Source organism: Adiantum capillus-veneris, chromosome 3 (assembly GCF_014529385.1).
Source record: "Adiantum capillus-veneris isolate H3 chromosome 3, ASM1452938v2, whole genome shotgun sequence".
NCBI classification, from domain to species: domain Eukaryota; kingdom Viridiplantae; phylum Streptophyta; class Polypodiopsida; order Polypodiales; family Pteridaceae; genus Adiantum; species Adiantum capillus-veneris.
The window spans coordinates 70287901-70306185 of NC_140933.1; the positions used below are offsets into that span (position 1 = coordinate 70287901).

Here is an 18285-nt window from a genome sequence, read left to right on the forward strand (position 1 = left end):
TCTATACCTTATTGACAAAATAAAGCATGAACAAATAAACATCATACTATTGACAAAAATTGCTCGTCACAAAGAAGGAGAAAATGACAAGCGGCACACATATAACGATAATATTGTTCTTAAATCCTTCAACACGTCACCCCTCAATGCATAATACTCAGATATTGTCAATGACTCAACTCTAATGCCATGAAACATATTATGCATTCAAGAAATACATTCACAACAACCTACAAACCAATTTACGAAGTTTCTTTCCGTTTAATCAGAAGGACCAATGGGGGTTATTATTTTATACGAAAATAACATGCACAAGTATTCCTTCTTCATAGTGTAAAAATTATCTCCGCAACATTCACATTCTCAAATAATTATAAAATGAGTGTCGTCTCTCTCTCTATTAACACCATTCATCATCACGACCATTATCATTATATGAAGCACTTGATAAAGTTCTAAACACATTTGATGAAACATAAACATTGTAATCATAGGAGACTTCAACATAGACATCAATACAAAAAATTCTCATAACATAATCAATACATGAGAATGAGGAGCTTGACATAGATAATTTATCAACCAACGACAATATATATGTCCACTTTAGATCACATTTGGATCACCAAAACAAAAGACAAACATTACCACAAATATAAACAAATTTACAATTGAAACAATAACTTCTTATTTGTCAAAATATTCCATAACATAGTTTTTTGTACCACGTGACAAGCCTTTTTAAAGTACACCTTCACTTCTTCAATTGTATGCATCTATTCATCTTGTTGCATTGCATTCGCCCAAAAGACAAAGCCATCTTATCCAAATACTAGCCATTTTCATTTTAATTAAAGATTCAAAAGAATGTTCTATATGAGCAGGCCGCTTGATTTTTTAATTCGAGATGCAAAAGAATGTTCTTTTCAAGCACAGACACAGCCGGCTTCAGCGTTGTCGTGGAGCTGGCCATGGCGGAGGAGCTTACGCAACTCTTCTTCTCCAGATTATCCACCCTCCATCATTCGTGTGTGCTTGCATTAGCTCGAGGATGCATTCTAGAAGTCTTAAACACTGAAGCAATGCTGTTGCATGCCCTTGAAAATTCAGGAAACAGAAGTGCTTGCAAACTCGTGAAACTCCTCTTTTCATGCATTTTGCGTGCCGATGTTGCGCTTCAAGGGATTTCTTATGGGTTGCATCTATGTACGACCCATCATCCGCGACACTCACGAGGGTAGGGAACAAGATTCTAATTCATCGATGGTGTCAAATGGAGGGACAAGTGCACCTTACAAGTTCTTGGATTTGACAAATACGGTCAAAGAAGCACAAGCTGTTGGCAAGGAAAGCAATGGAAAAAAGTTAGTAGAGGACAAGCAGGCTATCGTTCAAGGTGTTCCTGCCAGTGGCTCACAGTCTCACTCAAATTCACCGCCAAAGAAGGTACCAGCTAATGATAGGTACATGCTACATGCACACCCCAACATGAGACCAGGCAATGTACCGAAACACTTAGAAGGTGAGCAAGTGGCTGCTGGGTGGCCTCCCTGGCTTGCAAGAATTGCAGGAGATGCCTTGGTTGGATGGATTCCACGCAGAGCCGATGCATTCGAGAAACTAAGCAAAGTAAGATCTTTGATGAAACTTGGTAAAACCTGATGCTCTAAAACATGTCTTGGTATTCTATAATGGTATATGCTAAGTGGTTAGTGTGTCTTAGTAAGAGCCACGAAATGTGGAATCCAAGAAAAGAATACGCCAATACTGGTGAAAATTTACCTCTAGTGGAATTGTCAGCCTGCAATGTGATTTGTCACTTTCCTCGGCCCCATACTGGTTTTACAAGTGGGAAGTAATATTAGTTCTCATTCTTTGGGGATCACCTTGGTATGAAAACGTGCCCTTCTACTTGAAAGCACATAAAAATCCGTTGGAGCTCTTGCACCATTTAAACAAGTATTCAAGTGGAGTTGCCAAGAAATCACTGTCCAATTGTTGCTTTGTGGTGATCACATAAGTTATAACTCACAATGAGCTCTTTCTTTTCATATTATGAGAGTCCCTTACTCGTTAACCAGTTACACCAAGCAAGGGCCAATGTTATTAAGGTCTGTCTTGATGCCTGTGACATGATACTCACCCCACTTTGCTATCCTCATCAATATCCTTAGTAACAAAGTTGGAAAAAGATCTTTATGTGATTTCAAATGACTCTCAACGGGAGAAAACTCTAGACAATGCTTCGACTTCTTTGCCTTGGCCTAATACTGCTACGTACATGGAACAAGAGATGAGTAGATATGTCCATGAGCCGATCCAAGTTAATCCGGAGTGTTTACCATGTTGCAGAATTGCTTCAAGTACTTGTTGGTACAAATCGTGGCATAATCCTTTGTTACCGTGACATACATTTGTGGAGCTCACAAGGACAACCATATTGCCCAATATAGAAGGTTGGAATTTTTGCATGGGAGGATATGACTACTAATCAATTATAATTCACAGTGTGATTTCCATGTGGCTGTGCTCGGATTTGGGTCTCCTCTCTCAGCTCTGCTCGGCTTCTCCTTCTGCTCCCCGTGCTGTGGCTTATGCCACATGAGCAATTTGTCACACTAGGATGATCTCTATGCTTTCCATGGATCTATCTCTATAACCAAGCTCACAAAGCTTGGTTATTGTGATTTCAATGTGGCTGCGCTCAGATTTGGGTCTCCTCTCTCAGCTCTACTCGGCTTCTCCTTTTGCTCCCCGTGCTGTGGCTTATGCAACACACTAGGATGATCTCTATACTTGCCATGGATCTATCTCTATAACCAAGCTCACAAAAAGAATTGGACGTGCTTACTATTTTAGAGAATTACAAAACTATGAGAAGATTGAGGAACTCTCTTGGATTCCTTTACCTTTCAAGCATCATTTTGGAGGGTGAGCAAAGGGCTTGATAGATCCTTGGGGTCAATTAAAAAATATTAGACAGAACATCTCAAAGGGTCCCTTAAGGGCCTCTACTCTATAGCTTATTTCCACATACTGGCATATTGATAGATACCACAAACGCATTTACAAACACACCAGTTCACCGTTCAATCACACCAGTAGCATGACCGTAGACCATTTTATGGATAGAATCTGGCTCAAGCCCTTCCCCAAATTTGGAACTTTCCACCTTGTGACTTTTTTCCCATGATCCATCCCCTGCTAACTCACTATATCTCATGCGAATTGAAGGTGAAATGTTAAATGTAGTAGGCACTTAGCAAGAGTTCGTCCATTTCATGTACAACGAATTAGGGTGGCCAAACAAGGAAGTCTTCATGTGGCTTGAGGACAAGTATGAAATATTTACCTTGTGTTCTTCTTGAGCATTATTGGTCTAGAGGGTTTGGTTTGTACACAAGTCACAGGACAGAGGCAGCTATAATGATGGGGCAGGATGGCTGTATTCATTCTAAATTTACGTGTTGCAGATTGTCTTTTGCTTGTTGACAGTCCTATTTGACCATTGCTTGTCTCTTTTCAGGTTGGACAAGGAACTTACAGTAATGTCTATAAAGCCCGCGATTTGGATAGTGGGAAGGTTGTAGCTATGAAAAAAGTAAAGTTTGATAATCTGGAGCCAGAAAGTGTGCGCTTTATGCTAAGAGAAATCAAGATTTTGAGGCGGCTTGACCACCCAAACATCATCAAACTAGAGGGACTAGTTACATCAAGGATGTCGTGCAGCCTCTACCTTGTGTTTGAGTATATGGACCATGACCTCACTGGGCTTGTTTCTTGTCAAGAAACTCCTTTCACTGAAGCACAGGTAACGTACATTCTCTGTATTTTTATGTCTTGTCTTTACAAGATGTTCCTGTTGACCAACCATTTCGGTCGTTTGAATACATAAATACTCAAAGGAGCACTAGGAGTAGCTCATAGAGGTCGGTGAAGGTGACACACCTTACTAGATATTATTCATCAGGTTAAGGCAAGGCTTTATGCTCTCCAAGGTAGACAATGACAAAGGTTTGTGCTTAACAAGAGAATGCGATTTCTCTTTACAATGTAATGAACTCTGTTTAGAGTTACTAACGAAGCAAGTGCATTTAGCTGAAGAGGTAGGGCAGAAAATCCATTCAAGTACTGGTAAAAATTGTCGAGTAGCAGGAAATTCTTTTTTATTCTTTTGGTTGGGGGGAGGGGGGGGTGGTGTGAGGGGTGGCCCTGCAAATTAAATGGTTCAATTAATGTTGGAACAGGCAAGTACTGCATATGAGTATCTGGGGCTAATATTACTGGCAAATGTGATAAGTTTCAGGTGATGCCTTTCGTAGCATTTTTGCATTTGACAGGACTAGGGGATCAATGTAGATTTTAATGGTTCTAATCATTTTACTTAATTGATAAGTGTGCATTGAGCTGAGTACTCATGTTTGTCCACAGATCAAATGTTTCTTCAAACAGTTGTTGCTGGGCCTTGATCATTGTCACAAGAGTCGTGTCTTGCATCGTGATATCAAGGGTTCAAATTTATTGCTGGATGATAAAGGGAACTTGAAGATAGCAGATTTTGGATTAGCATCATTCTTTGATCCTGATCAAACTCAGGCAATGACAAGTCGGGTGGTGACTCTATGGTATCGCCCTCCGGAACTTCTACTGGGTGCAACAGTATATGGTGCCGCTATTGACATATGGAGTGCTGGTTGTATACTGGCAGAACTTTTTGCTGGCCAGCCTATAATGCCCGGAAGAACAGAGGTATCTTTCAAGTAGAAAGAAAATCATGGATTTTTAAAACCCGTCGATTTAGTTTGCAACAATGCATTCTGCAAGATAAAGACAATAAACAAATGCTCCACAACCAAAAATGTTTGGAGGATTGCCTGGAGATAGGGCAACAAGGAAAAAATATTTGAAGCAGTGTTGAGGTGGCAGACTTTGACTTTCAGTCTTGAAACTTTGCAAAATGAAAACCGACACATGTAGCACAACTATTGTATTTCTTATAATTTTGAGCGAAGTTCATCTCCTAAAAAAAGAAACACATCTTGGTGTCTACGGTGACTTTCAAAACTGAAATTTTTTGCCTAGTCATCTATGAAGGTCACTTTTTAGTATTCAAAGGTGATAATCACCTTTGTGAGAGCCACAGGATCATGAAGTGATGCTTTATGTGGGAAAAGTGTGGACTTCATCCTTCACTCTTCTGAAGTAGTACTGCATTCTTATGCAACTTAAAACCTGCTGTTGCTATTGTTGGGTTAGAGAGCCAGTGGCTGGTCCCCATCGATGACTAACCCTACACTAGCTAACTCACTTATCTCCTTTATACATATAAGCGATAAGGAACCCAAACATCTCCTTGGAAGTGTGGTTCCACCCCCAAACTCTCCCCCTCGTTTCTCCTCTCCCCTTTGTCAGGCCTAGGGTAAGACGGGCTAGGGCCAAGGGCGAGGATACTTGCGGTACAGGAGCGCCTATATTTAGGAGGACAAGGGTGGAGAGTTGCATGTGCTAGCCCCTAGAGTCTCACATTGGTATTAGAGCTTAGGGGAGAAGAACAGGGAGAGCATGGAGATATGGCGCATCTCAGGCAGGGAGGCATGGGTCTCTTCTTTCATTGCGTAGTGCGACGAAAGAAGAGGGCTTTTATATCTCAATTAGAGCGGGATCTGTATCTGCTATTTATGAGTCAGGACTCAGGCAAGGGATGGAGGCTATTTCAAGAGCATTCACTACCACCACCCATCACCTCCACAGAGACATGGGGGGAATATGCCACATCTCTCTACACAGCATCAAGGCAGCCACCTTTGCCGGACCCATCAGAGACATGCTTAGAGACATGTACTTTCTTTACTGCCGAGAGGGTAAGGAAAGCCATTGACAAGATGAAGACAGGGAGAGCACATGATCATGATGGTCTGGTAGCAGAGCATTTCATCCATGCCAGAGATATGCTTGCAGAGCTTCTCACTATGATGTTTAATCGAGCCATGTATGAGGGTTTTCCTGAGACTTCGAGTATGTCCACGATTGTGCCTATCTTCAAGTCTGTAGATCCATGATTCCTGGGAATTATCTCACAATCATGGTTGGTTACACATTGGCTAGGCTGTGCGCATCTATTCTTGAGCAGGAGCTGAGTAGCTGGGCAGAGAGAGAGGGCATACAAGCATTAGGCCATATACAGTGCCGGCTTGTGGCTGATGCCATAGACATTATGCTTGTAGTTGAACTTGGTTTTATGATTTATCATTGAGGCTTGAGTCATTTGAGTTTTATGTCCAATATGTTCATTTTCAGCATTGTAATATAAATTTGTTTGAGTCTATGGGTTTTTCAATAAATATGGGTTTTTTACAAATGGTACGTACCTATTATCTACATGAAAGGGGGATGAGTACGATAGTATGTTCCGTATGTACCTAAAACATGTCGTACACTACGTACCCTTCCACCTTGGCCCATTTTACTATGAGATACGAGGGTGCTTTTACTGCCTGTTGAGAGAGGGCTTTGGACCATTCTCTAGAGTCATGGGGTATGAGGATCAAAGATGTTTGGGACTGTTTTTGCTCGAGCTGCACAGACACAAAGAGAGCCTGATGAGAGGAGAGGCTAGCTCTCAGAGACGGATCACAGACTTCTTTAGAGCGGACACTGGGCAGCCGAAGGTGCAACTACCACAACAGAGCTCACGTTCTCCTTATGCCAGAGGCACGCTAATCGATCGAGAAACCGAGCTTGGGAGATCCAGACGCCCACGACTGCGGAGGACTACACAACACCGTCGGAGACTGCATTTGAAGATTCGGGTAATGGGCCACTTTGGCCCGACATGCACGCCGCCCGGTCATACTACTGGCCATAGAGGAGATTGATAAGATCGGCCAGCGACCGATGATGGGTCTCTATAGCTCTTTTGAGGATTGTACACCCTGCTTATCTTGTACCACACACATTCCCACATTGTGTTACATTAGCCCTCATTCACACCCCCCCCCCCCCCCCCCCCCCCCCCCCCTTTCCCGCTCATATCCTCCATTCCAATACCTTTTCTTTTTATTTTTGGTACTCATTGTATTAGATTCACCGCGTTGTAACTTTTTGGTCTCATAGGTCATTTTGGCCTTTTGAAGACGTTAATATAACATTTCATCTCTCTCTCTCTCTCTCTCTCTCTCTCTCTCTCTCTCTCTCTCTCTCTCTCTCGCGCGCGTGCGCGTCTCCTCTTCCCTCATAGATTCATCGTTTTGTAACAGATTGGTCTCATAGGTCATTTTGGCCTTTTGAAGACGTTAATATAACATTTCATTTCATTTCCCTCTCTCTCTCTCTCTCTCTCTCTCTCTCTCTCTCTCTCAAAGATGGCATGGACTGTATCTACTTGAGTTACACAAGCATAGAGACACTTTACTGAGGAGAGCCGGAGAGAGACAGTCCGAGAGACAGATTACATATTTCTTTACACTAGATATTGGGCACCCAGAGGAGCAGCCAGAGGAGCAACCACCATTGCAGAGCTTTGCCCGCACCCATACTACCACTACTGGCATTCTCATAGACCGTGCATTGGAGGTAGGGAGATCTAGAAGACCGCGATTGAGGAGAGGAGCTACACAGTATAGACGGAGACTACAGCAGAGGATTCGAGCCATACTTTCTCGACGGCCATAGTGCGGACGAGGATGGATCTCTACCATATCTATCTTTCCCCCCCCCTTCTCTCATTGGACTACACAATGTACTGGGCACCTTGTATTAGCTGGCACATCTATACAGTCCCAATTTGTAGTAGTTGTATTTTGTTTCAGTTCTTTTTGATTTCGGACATGGTATCAGATTCACTATGTTGTAACAGCTTGGTTTCATAGGTCATTTTGGCCTTTTGAAGACGTTAATATATCATTTCATTTCTCTCTCTCTCTCTCTCTCTACAGTTAGCCATGCAGAGAGATACAGCATGTTGGTATGGGTAGATGACATCATGGTTCAGTATAGACAGATTGCCCCCCCTTCCAGTACTCACTGGATGCACCCTCCCTGACTCTTACATAGTCCGAGATCACCAGGCTCATCTGCCAGGACCTGACTCTGCTAGACACCAGGAGGACACGGATACAGCCAGCACAAGAGCTGGGCACGAAGATGGCTTTCTATAGAGAGTATCTTCTCCAGCTTACGGCGGACGGTTTTGTGACGAGGCCCAGATCCATGGACACCCACTTGTCTCATGGGATACAGTGTGCTATTGGCCAGATACACACATCTTCACACCAGCTGCGGATCGAGACTGGGAGATACAACGGAGTACCAGCAGAGGCCTGGACATGCCCCCTGTGTGACATGGAGACTGAGACAGAGTTACACTACACATGCCACTGCTCCCTCTACTACGAGATACGAGGCCGCTTCCATTGCTTGTTTAGAGAGGGCTTTGGACCACTCTCCAAATTCATGAGGTGCGAGGATCAGAGATGCTTGGGTTTGTTTCTGCTCGAACTGCGCAGACACAGAGAGAGCCTGATGAGAGGAGAGGCCAGCCAATCTCAGAGACACATCACAGACTTCTCTAGAGCAGATACTGGACACCCGGAGGAGCTACTACCACAACAGATCTTGTTGCCTCACACCAGAGGCACACTGATCGACTGAGCGACTGAGTTGGGGAGATCCAAACGCCCACGACTGCGGAGGACTACACAGCATCGACGGAGGCTACATTAGAGGATTCGGATCACTTTGGCCCAACATGCACGATGCCCGGTCAGATTGCTGACCTTGGAGGAGACTGATGAGATCCGCCAGTGACCAATGATGGATCTCTTGTGACTTGTGATTTAGCTATCCCGGCTAGCTGCTTAGTTCACACCTACCAGCTTAGGATTTCATAATATTTATATTTTATCATTTTGTCATTTCATTTTGTTACTCTGACTTTGTATCAGATCCACCACATTGTAAGGCTCTAGTCTCAAGGTCATTTTGGCCTTTTGAAGACGTTAATATAACATTTCATTTCATTTCTCTCTCTCTCTCTCTCTCTCACAAAGCAAGCAGGCCCTAGATTAGGGTTCGCGCAGGTAAAACAGGCCCGAAATTAGGGTTTGCGCAGGTAAAATAGGCCCGAAATTAGGGTTCGCGCAGGTGAATTCCTTGTGTATTCCCTGCTCGGTTTGCAGCCTCTCTCTCTCAGCGAGCCAGCGTAGAAGCCCAAAGTTGATGGCCATCCACTCCTTGGCCAGCGTTGGGCAGCCAGCATCCCATCGTTGGGGAGTTTGCACTTCTACCTGCGCTGGAGTCTCAATACCCTCATTGTAGAGTTTTCCATGATTCCTGCGTTGATAGCAGTACTCCCTAACGTTGAGTTTCAATAACTCTGGCCTCAGGAGCAGTACTTACACCAGCAAGGCAGTACCTTCAGCCCAGCGTTTTAGGCATCAGCCCGTGTTGGGAAAGCAGCATCTTTCAACATTCAGCACGCAGCCATTCAGCCATTGATCATTCAGTCCAGTAGTACCCGCATGCAACAGCGGCACCCGCAGGACCCAGCATCAGCATCATTATTCAACCAAGCATCTGGAATTTACAAGGAATTTGAAAACTGCAGAACTCACAGAAATTGCAAAATTGACACGGGTAGAAAGCAAAATGTATGCCATGAAGGCTTAATGTGGAAACACATGTATGCATAATGCGGTGCGTGTAGGGTGGTCTCTCCTCTCTCTTAGAAAGTGAAACAAATAAGGCAAGAAAGATGGCGGCGCACTACATGGTCACAAGCAAGAGGATGACAGCCATTGAAAGGGAGTTGAAAGAATGGATAGCTCACATGGATGAGTGGAAGAAAGAGAAAAACTTAATTCTTGAATGGAAAAAGAGGGAGGAACAGGCGAGGGAACTAGAGCGCAAGGAGTTCTGAGATGAAATTCAAGCTGTAAAAGGTAGCATCTCAGCCCTTCAGAAGGAACTCGATGAAACCAAAGAGGGAGGACGCCTTGAAGATGGAGAAATTCAGCCATCAATGATAGATGAGCTAAATAGTATACGAGCACAAGTCAAAGAAATAAAGGAGGAAGGAGAAAAGAAGACCTCATGGGTGGAGGTTCTCTCCAAAACGCAAAAGAAGATGGAAGAGGCTGAAAAGTGGATTGAAGTTGTCAAGAAGGGAAAGGGCAAGGACATTCCGACTACACCCGACATCATCAACAAGACACTAGAAGAGGAACAACGAAGAAGGGTACGCGCTCTACACGTGAGAGTGACCGGCCTAAAAGATTCAGATAAGGTGGACCAAGAGGTGAAGAGCCTCATGTCAATGATATGGGTGGAGAAGCCCTCGCACACACAAGCTTGGAGAGTGGGCAAGAAGAGTGAAGGTACTGGGGAGAGTTAAAAAGAACGGGCTCTCATTTTGCGCTTTCCCTCCATGGAAGAAAAGAAAGACTTTTTAAAGAAGAGGCCAACCCTCAAGAAAACATGTATCTTTTTAGGAGATGATCTTACGCCTTCATAACTTGCACATATGAGAGAGGTCATGCCGGAGATTATAGCAGCAAGGGAGAAGGGAAAGTTAGTCTTCTATAGAAATGGACGAGTAGTGATTACAGAGCACCGCTCTACATGACGGTGCGAGACCTATGGGACCACTCTCAGGATGGCGGTTTGGAACTGTAATGGTTTGTATAGACTTGATGTGGGGGCCTTTGAGGACAGCTTCAGAGACAGAGACATTGTTTTCTACTCAGAGACTCATCAGGCTCTAGGCAATTGATGCCGCATATATTAGGATACAGATGGGAGACAGCTTGCCGGACAGGCACTAGATCTGCGCATGGGACTAGAGGATCAGGAGGTGTAGCAGTTCTTTTCAGAGAGGAGCTCCAACCACTACTGCACATAGTTCGGAGAGATGATCAGGCCAGATACTTGTGGGTGAGGCTGAGGGCAGAGACTGGACGTTTCTTGTACATCGCCATATGCTATTTTCCTCCCAGCACTTCAGTATATGCTTCACCTAGAGGACAGTCTCCTTACTCTATACTTGATGATGATATCTGGGAGTTCTCCAGGGATGGAGACATCATACTTTTGGGGGATTTCAATGCCCGTACAGGTAGCTCACAGACGGTCTTCTATGACACCTCAGAGGAGATGCTCAGAGAGCTAGAGCCAGAGGAGATGGGGCTTGAGAGATGCTCACACGACAGAGGGCATACAGAGTATGTGAGATACCTGAGGGAGATGACGACTACTCACAGTTTAGCCATACTGAATGGCTTACCGACTTTCCCATCGTCTACAGGTTTTACTTGTTTTCCACACAGACATGGGTCCAGTACTGTAGACTATGTTCTGACACATCCTCACATTCAGGATTTCGCAGTGGGGCCCAGGCCTGCTGGGATAGCAATAGATCATGCACTTTTGACATTATCAGTCTCCTTTGAGTACAATACATCTCAGGCCTCACGGGGTGGTAGACATCCACACTATACTTTTACACCAGAGACTGACTGAGTCTATGCAGAGGAGATACGTAGGATTTTATGCACATCAGAGCCAATATACATAGTGGAGGAGATCACATCTATGCTGATAGTGACATTGCATGGGGCATGGACAGAGGCATACCCACACACTTAGCTTGGTCAGAGACGTCGTTCTGGGCACATGCCTCAGAACAGCTGGTATGATGAGGAGTGTCGACAGAGGAGAGCTCAGATACAGCGGGAGCTTGCATTGGGAGTGATCACCTATAGACAGTCTCGTATTGCTACACGACGACTAGTGCGACGGAAGAAGCGAGCTTTCTTGGTCCAGATGGAGCAAGTTTTATATCAGCTCTTCCTTAGTAGAGATTCAGGAGAGGCTTGGTGTTTATTCCATGAGCAGTCCCCCCCACCATTGATTACTTCTACAGAGATATGGGGGCAGTATGCAGCATCTTTATACACTGTACCTGTACAGCCACCACTACCAGATCCACCACAGCCATGTCCGGCAACGAGCACCTTCTTTACCACTGAGATGGTAAAGGAGGCCATTGACAGGATGAAGACCAGACGGGCACAGGATCATGAGGGTTTGGTAGCAGAGCACATTATACATGCTGGGGATTTGTTGGCAGAGATGCTTGCACGGTTATTCAACCGTGTCATGTGTGAGAGCTTTCCTGAGTCTTGGAGATTATCTACTATTGTATCTATCTTCAAGACAGGAGACCCCACAGTGCCAGGGAATTACCGTACTATCATGGTAGGACACACATTGGCACGGTTGTATGCATCCATCCTTGAGCACAGGCTGAGCAGTTGGGTAGAGATTATGGGCATACGGGCACCTGGCAGGCTGGTTTCAGGAGGGGTTTCTCCACACTAGATCATGTCTTTACACTCAGAGCTATCATTGAGGAGGGTCGAGCACATGGTAGACGGATATATTGCAGCTTTGTGGACTTCCACAAAGCTTTTGACACAGTACCGAGGGCCAGATTGATGCGTCGACTTATGGAATTGGGGGTACCCACAGAGCTGATACGGGGGATTATGGCATTGTACAGCTCAGTGATGGGTCATGTACGCACATCAGAGGGGATATCTGACATAGTTCACTCCACTATCAGAGTGAAACAGGGATGCCCATTGTCCTCTACTTTATTTGGTATGTATGTTGATGAGGTCTCTGATTATATTGACAGAGGAAGAGATAGAGGTGCTCAGCTTGCGGGGACATGGATCCCTCTTTTATTGTATGCTGACGATATCGTGTTGATATCAGAATCACCAGAGGGTATGCAGAGACATTTGGACGCATTGCATAGTTTTGCAGGGGATAGTGGATTGTCTGTCAACCTTGGTAAAACCAAGGTCATGGTATTTAATACCACGCCATAGTGGGTTAGGAGATCAACACCTACATTCACATATGGGCAAGACAGTATGGAGTACACTGATGCATACACATATCTTGGGGTGGTCTTTAGTGGACCGAGGTTCACACTGAAAGTGGCAGCAGACACTAGATTGACTCGTGCCTATGCAGCCCTAGGCGGTTTAGAGAGGATTTGTTCGCAGGTTCAGTTCCAGGAACCTCGAACAACCTCGAACAAAGCTCTGGCTTTTCGACACTTTGGTCGCTTCAGTTATGCACTACGGGGTTCAGGTTTGGGGACCTTCTGTTGACAGTGCTGGATGGAGTAATATGGAGAGACCCTTGATATCTATGATTTCTAGGTTGATTGGAGCCAAGGCCTCAATTCCACATGACATCATACGTGCGGAGCTGGCTGCCCCACCTATGGAGGTTGAGGCACTCACTAGATCAATATCATTTGTACACAGCTTATGGGACACCACCAGGGACAGGTATGCTAGGCTTGCTCTTGAGTCATCCAGACAGCTGGCATTACAGGGAGATACATCATGTTGGTATGCACAGATGAGCTCATGGTTTCAGAGGCATGGTTTCAGCATGGACAAGCTGCCCCCTTTCCAGTATTCTCTTGATGCACCATCTTTGGCTCTTACACGGATGGAGACTACTAGACTCATTCGGCAGGATCTTATCCAGCTTGATAGCAAGAGGACATGGATAGAGCCATCACGGGAGTTGGGTACGAATAGGGCTTTCTATAGAGAGCATCTTCTCCAACTCACGACAGACGGATTTGTCACACGGCCCAGCTACATGGACACACATCTATCTCATGGGTTACGATGTGCCATAGGCCAGATTCGCACATGTTCACACCAGCTTGGGATTGAGACAGGTAGATTCAGAGGCATACCAGCAGACAGTAGGATATGTCAGTTATGCCATGCAGAGCCAGAGACAGAGTTTCACTACATATGTCATTGCACAGTCTACTATGAGATACGGGGACGCTTTCATTGTTTATTCAGAGATGGTTTTGACTCGTTAGATAGAGTCATGAGATATCTGGATCAAAGATGTCTCGGATTATTTCTACTTGAGATACAGAGACATAGAGACGCTCTATTGAGAGGGCAAAGACAGAGACAGCCCCAGAGACGCATCTCATATTTCTTCAGTCTGAGTACCACAGAGCCAGAGGGGACACCACCATCACAGAGCTCGGTTCCCACCCATACACACACCAACGGTACTCTCATTGACCGAGCTATAGAGTTGGGGAGATCGAGACGACCGCGACTGAGGAGGGGAGCCACGCAGCACCGACGGAGATTGCGACAGAGGATCCATAGGATTCTAGCACGACACCCAGAGTGTCGATCAGGATAAGCCTCATGCTACTGCATATTATATCATGGTGACACTTATCCCCATTCCGTACCATTGTGGCATGATACCATAGGAGTCGGTAGCACTCCTAGATCAGTTCTTTGTTTGTAGTTTTCTTTGTTTGTATCCAGACTTGGTACTAGACTCATCATTGTAATCAGTTGGCCTCATAGGTCATTTTGGCCTTTTGTAGACGTTAATATATCATTTCATTTCATTTCTCTCTCTCTCTCTCTCTCTCTCTCTCTCTCTCTCTAATATATCATTTCATTTCATTTCTCTCTCTTGTGATTCAGCCATCCCAACAAGCCACCCAAATTTTCCCGCTTAGTCTTATGCTTGGCTCACATCGACCAACTTAGGCCCCCATAGTAGATATCTTTGTTTTGTACTGTTATTAGGCTATTTTGTTACTCTGACTTTGTATCAGATCCACCACTTTGTAACTTTCGGGTCTCATAGGTCATTATGGCCTTTTGAAGACGTTAATATAACATTTCATTTCATTTCTCTCTCTCTCTCTCTCTCTCTCTCTCTCTCTCTCTCTCTCTCTCTCTCTCTCTCTCTCTCTCTCTCTCTCTCTCTCTCTCTCTCTCTCTCTCTCTCTCTCTGTGTGTGGCTCGTCCAGAAAACGGCCCGAGATCACGTCTTGCTTGACGCGCGCGGGAGCCTTGGTGGCACTGCGCGGAGTTGAAGTTTAGTTGAGTGCGGAAGCGTCTTTATGTTCAAGTTAAGCAAACGAAGCTATTCGGGCCTTGAGCGCGTATCTAAGAGGTCCCTCTGGAACTCTCTTAGGCCACTTCGAGCTATCTTGCAAAATTGCCGAAATGGGCCCCGGACCGCCTCGGGTCGGGGTGGGCTGAACCTGCCAGCAGTCCGTCGGTTGAGAACGAGGAGCGCCACGGGCGCGCGTTCATGAATGTGCATGGCTGATCTCGAAGAGGAAGTCGAGGTCTCCGCATGGAGTACCTAAACGTCCAAATCGGACATACTGTCCGCGCGTAGCGCCAAACCGACGCTCGCCGAAAAGAACCGACTACGAATCTGCTGCAGCCTTCGTCTGCGAACGAGGAGCGCCACGGGCGCGCGTTCGTGAATGTGCATAGATGAGCTTGTAGAGGAAGTCAAGACCTCCGTGTGGAGTACTTGAACGTCCAAAACAGATCACCTGTCCGCATGAGGCACCTTGCCGACGCTCGCCGAAGAGACCCGCCGACTACGAGCCGACGGCCCCGAAACTGGGTCATGGAGTCCCCGTGCGTGGCGGACTCCCCCGATTACCTCCACGTGATGAAGTGGAGGGGGACACTCCCGTTACCGGGCGCTCTCAAACCCCCATACGCGTCCGTAGTACCTAACCGGGCCATGTGTGAGGGCCTACCGGACACTTGGAGCCTATCTACGATCGTACCTATCTTCAAATCAGGAGACCCCATGGAGCCTAGGAATTATCGCACTACTATGATTGGGCACACACTGGCACGGTTGTATGCATCCATTCTTGAGCAACAGCTGAGTAGATGAGCAGAGAGGGAAGGAATACGTGCAACTGGGCAGGCAGGATTCAGGAGAGGCTTCTCCACTCTTGACCATATCCTAACACTCAAGGCCATCATCGAGGAAGGCAGATCTCATAGGAGACGGATTTATTGTAGCTTTGTGGACTTCCGCAAAGCTTTCGACACGATACCCAGAGCTAGACTGATGCGCAGATTACAGGAAATGGGAGTACCCACAGAACTCATTTGGGGAATCATGGCATTGTACAGATCAGTAGTAGGGCATGTACGCACCCCGGAGGGACTTTCTACACCGGTTCACTCCACTATTGAGGTGAAGCAGGGCTGCCCGCTCTCTCCTACCCTTTTCAGTATGTATGTGGATGAGGTTTTTGACTACATTGACAGCGATGGGGATAAAGGTGCTCAGTTGGCAGAGACATGGATTCCACTTTTGTTATATGCTGATGACATAGTGTTGATCTCCGAATCCCCAGAGGGAATGCAACGTCAATTGGATGCTTTGCACACGTTTACACACGAAAGTGGTTTGTCTGTCAACCTGGGTAAAACGAAGGTTATGGTGTTTAACACCACCCCACAGTGGATCAGGAGGTCAGCACCTACATTCATATACGGCCAGGAGACTGTGGAGTACATAGACGCTTACACTTACCTTGGAGTGGTTTTTAGTGGACCTACATTCTCACTCAGAAGAGCAGCAGAGACCAGACTTACTAGAGCCCACGCAGCATTGGGTAGATTGGAGAGGATGTGTTCGCAGGTTCAGTTTCAGGATCCCCGGACGAAGCTCTGGCTCTTTGACACCTTGGTGGCTTCAACACTGCTCTATGGAACAGAGATATGGGGACCTTCACTGGATCACCACGGGAGGCCGGGTCGCTCAGACGGATGGGGGAACATGGAGAAACCTCTCGTCTCTATGATCTCGCGGCTCATTAGAGCCAAGGCATCAGTACCACGTGCCATTATCCGAGCAGAGCTAGCGGCCCCCCCACTTGTGGTGGAGGCGCTCACCAGATCGGTCTCCTTCATAAACCGCACATGGGAACTTCCTAGAGACAGATATGCTCGCATAGCACTTGAATCCTCTCGACAGTTAGCCATACAAGGAGATACAACATGCTGGTATGGGCAGATGACATCATGGTTTCGGGCACATGGGTTCAGCACAGACAAGCTGCCACCATTCCATTACTCACTGGATGCACCATCTCTCACTCTTACACAGTCAGAGATCACCAAGCTCATCCGCCAAGACCTAACCCAGCTGGACACCAAGACATGGATACAACCAACACAGGAGTTGGGCACGAAGATGGCTTTCTACAGAGACCACCTTCTCCAGCTTACGAAAGATGGTTTTGTGGCGAGACCCAGATACATGGATACCCACTTGTCTCATGGGATACGATGTGCTATTGGCCAGTTATGCACATCTTCTCACCAGTTGCGGATTGAGACTGGGAGGTACAACGGAGTACCAGCAGAGGACAGGACATGCCCCTTGTGTAACACGGTGTGAGCGGGATGGAAACACACACAACGCCTCTATAATGAACCGACACACACTCTTTGGATGATGCACACACATTATGGGGCACCACTCGGCTTACACAACCAGCCTGGCCGAGACAGGAAACACACAGACGGAGTGAGAAGAGAGAGATTTCCCACTTGCCCACTCAACACTCACGCATACACACTCACACACACACTCTCAATTCAGCTCAAATTGCTTTTGTTTAGACTCAATGAAGCTCAGCCCAACACCAATGGGGAAAATAGTTTACACAGTATTGAGGAAATACACCAGATACAACCACAAAGTTAAGCAGAGGCTTCACTCACCGGAGAAGATTACACAGAAAAACAGCAGAAAATCTGTGAGGAATTTGGCAAAATGGACAGCACCATTGCGTCCGGAACACCCAAAAACCCCACCCTACAATGTCACAGTGCTCAAATTCGACCTTGGATGAGCAGTTTAGGGCCAAAAAATGCTCCAAAAACAGCAAAAAACACACTTGCGGCTGTTCCTCCTCTCTTCTCCACGTTTTTTTCTGCTCTTCTCTCAGTTTTTTCAGTTCCCACACTTAGCTTTATTAGTTGGGCACCCGTGGCCTTTTAGATGACCTCAAACGGACCCCGAACAGGCCAAAAACTGACCTCGCAGTGCATAGTTGTCACCTTTTTGCATCATCCGCACACCTGGTACTCAGTTTTTCCAAATAATGCACCCCGCAACCACGTGAAGTGGCCCCAAACAGTGGTCCTCATGATGACCTTTTTGCATAAGTATCACAAGAAAACACCCACGTCGTGTCCATAGTTCTCCGCGTGCAAGTATTGACCCCGTTTGACCTCCTGACGCCACTCGATGCCATCTGACGCACCTGCTTACCTCATGTCGTCGCCCGCGGATAGCTTCCTCGAGAAGTTTTACGCGCTACCAACTCCTCCTTATTGTAGAAAAAACACAGTGGTACTGGTAATAGTGAAAATC

At 46.0% G+C, this 18285-nt stretch overlaps 1 protein-coding gene across 1 annotated transcript in view; it reads left to right on the top strand.

Moving 5' to 3' along the window:
- The first annotated feature begins 854 nt into the window (after positions 1–854).
- The window catches only part of LOC147461067 (putative serine/threonine-protein kinase At1g54610), a 34513-nt gene continuing 17082 nt past the window's right edge, over positions 855–18285 (top strand). Inside the window, exons 1-3 of the mRNA XM_086508696.1 lie at positions 855–1629; positions 3527–3811; positions 4432–4749. Coding sequence (XP_086364822.1) covers positions 1168–1629; positions 3527–3811; positions 4432–4749 — 1065 coding nt within the window. The 5' untranslated portion in view covers positions 855–1167. The remainder of the gene's footprint in view (positions 1630–3526; positions 3812–4431; positions 4750–18285) is intronic.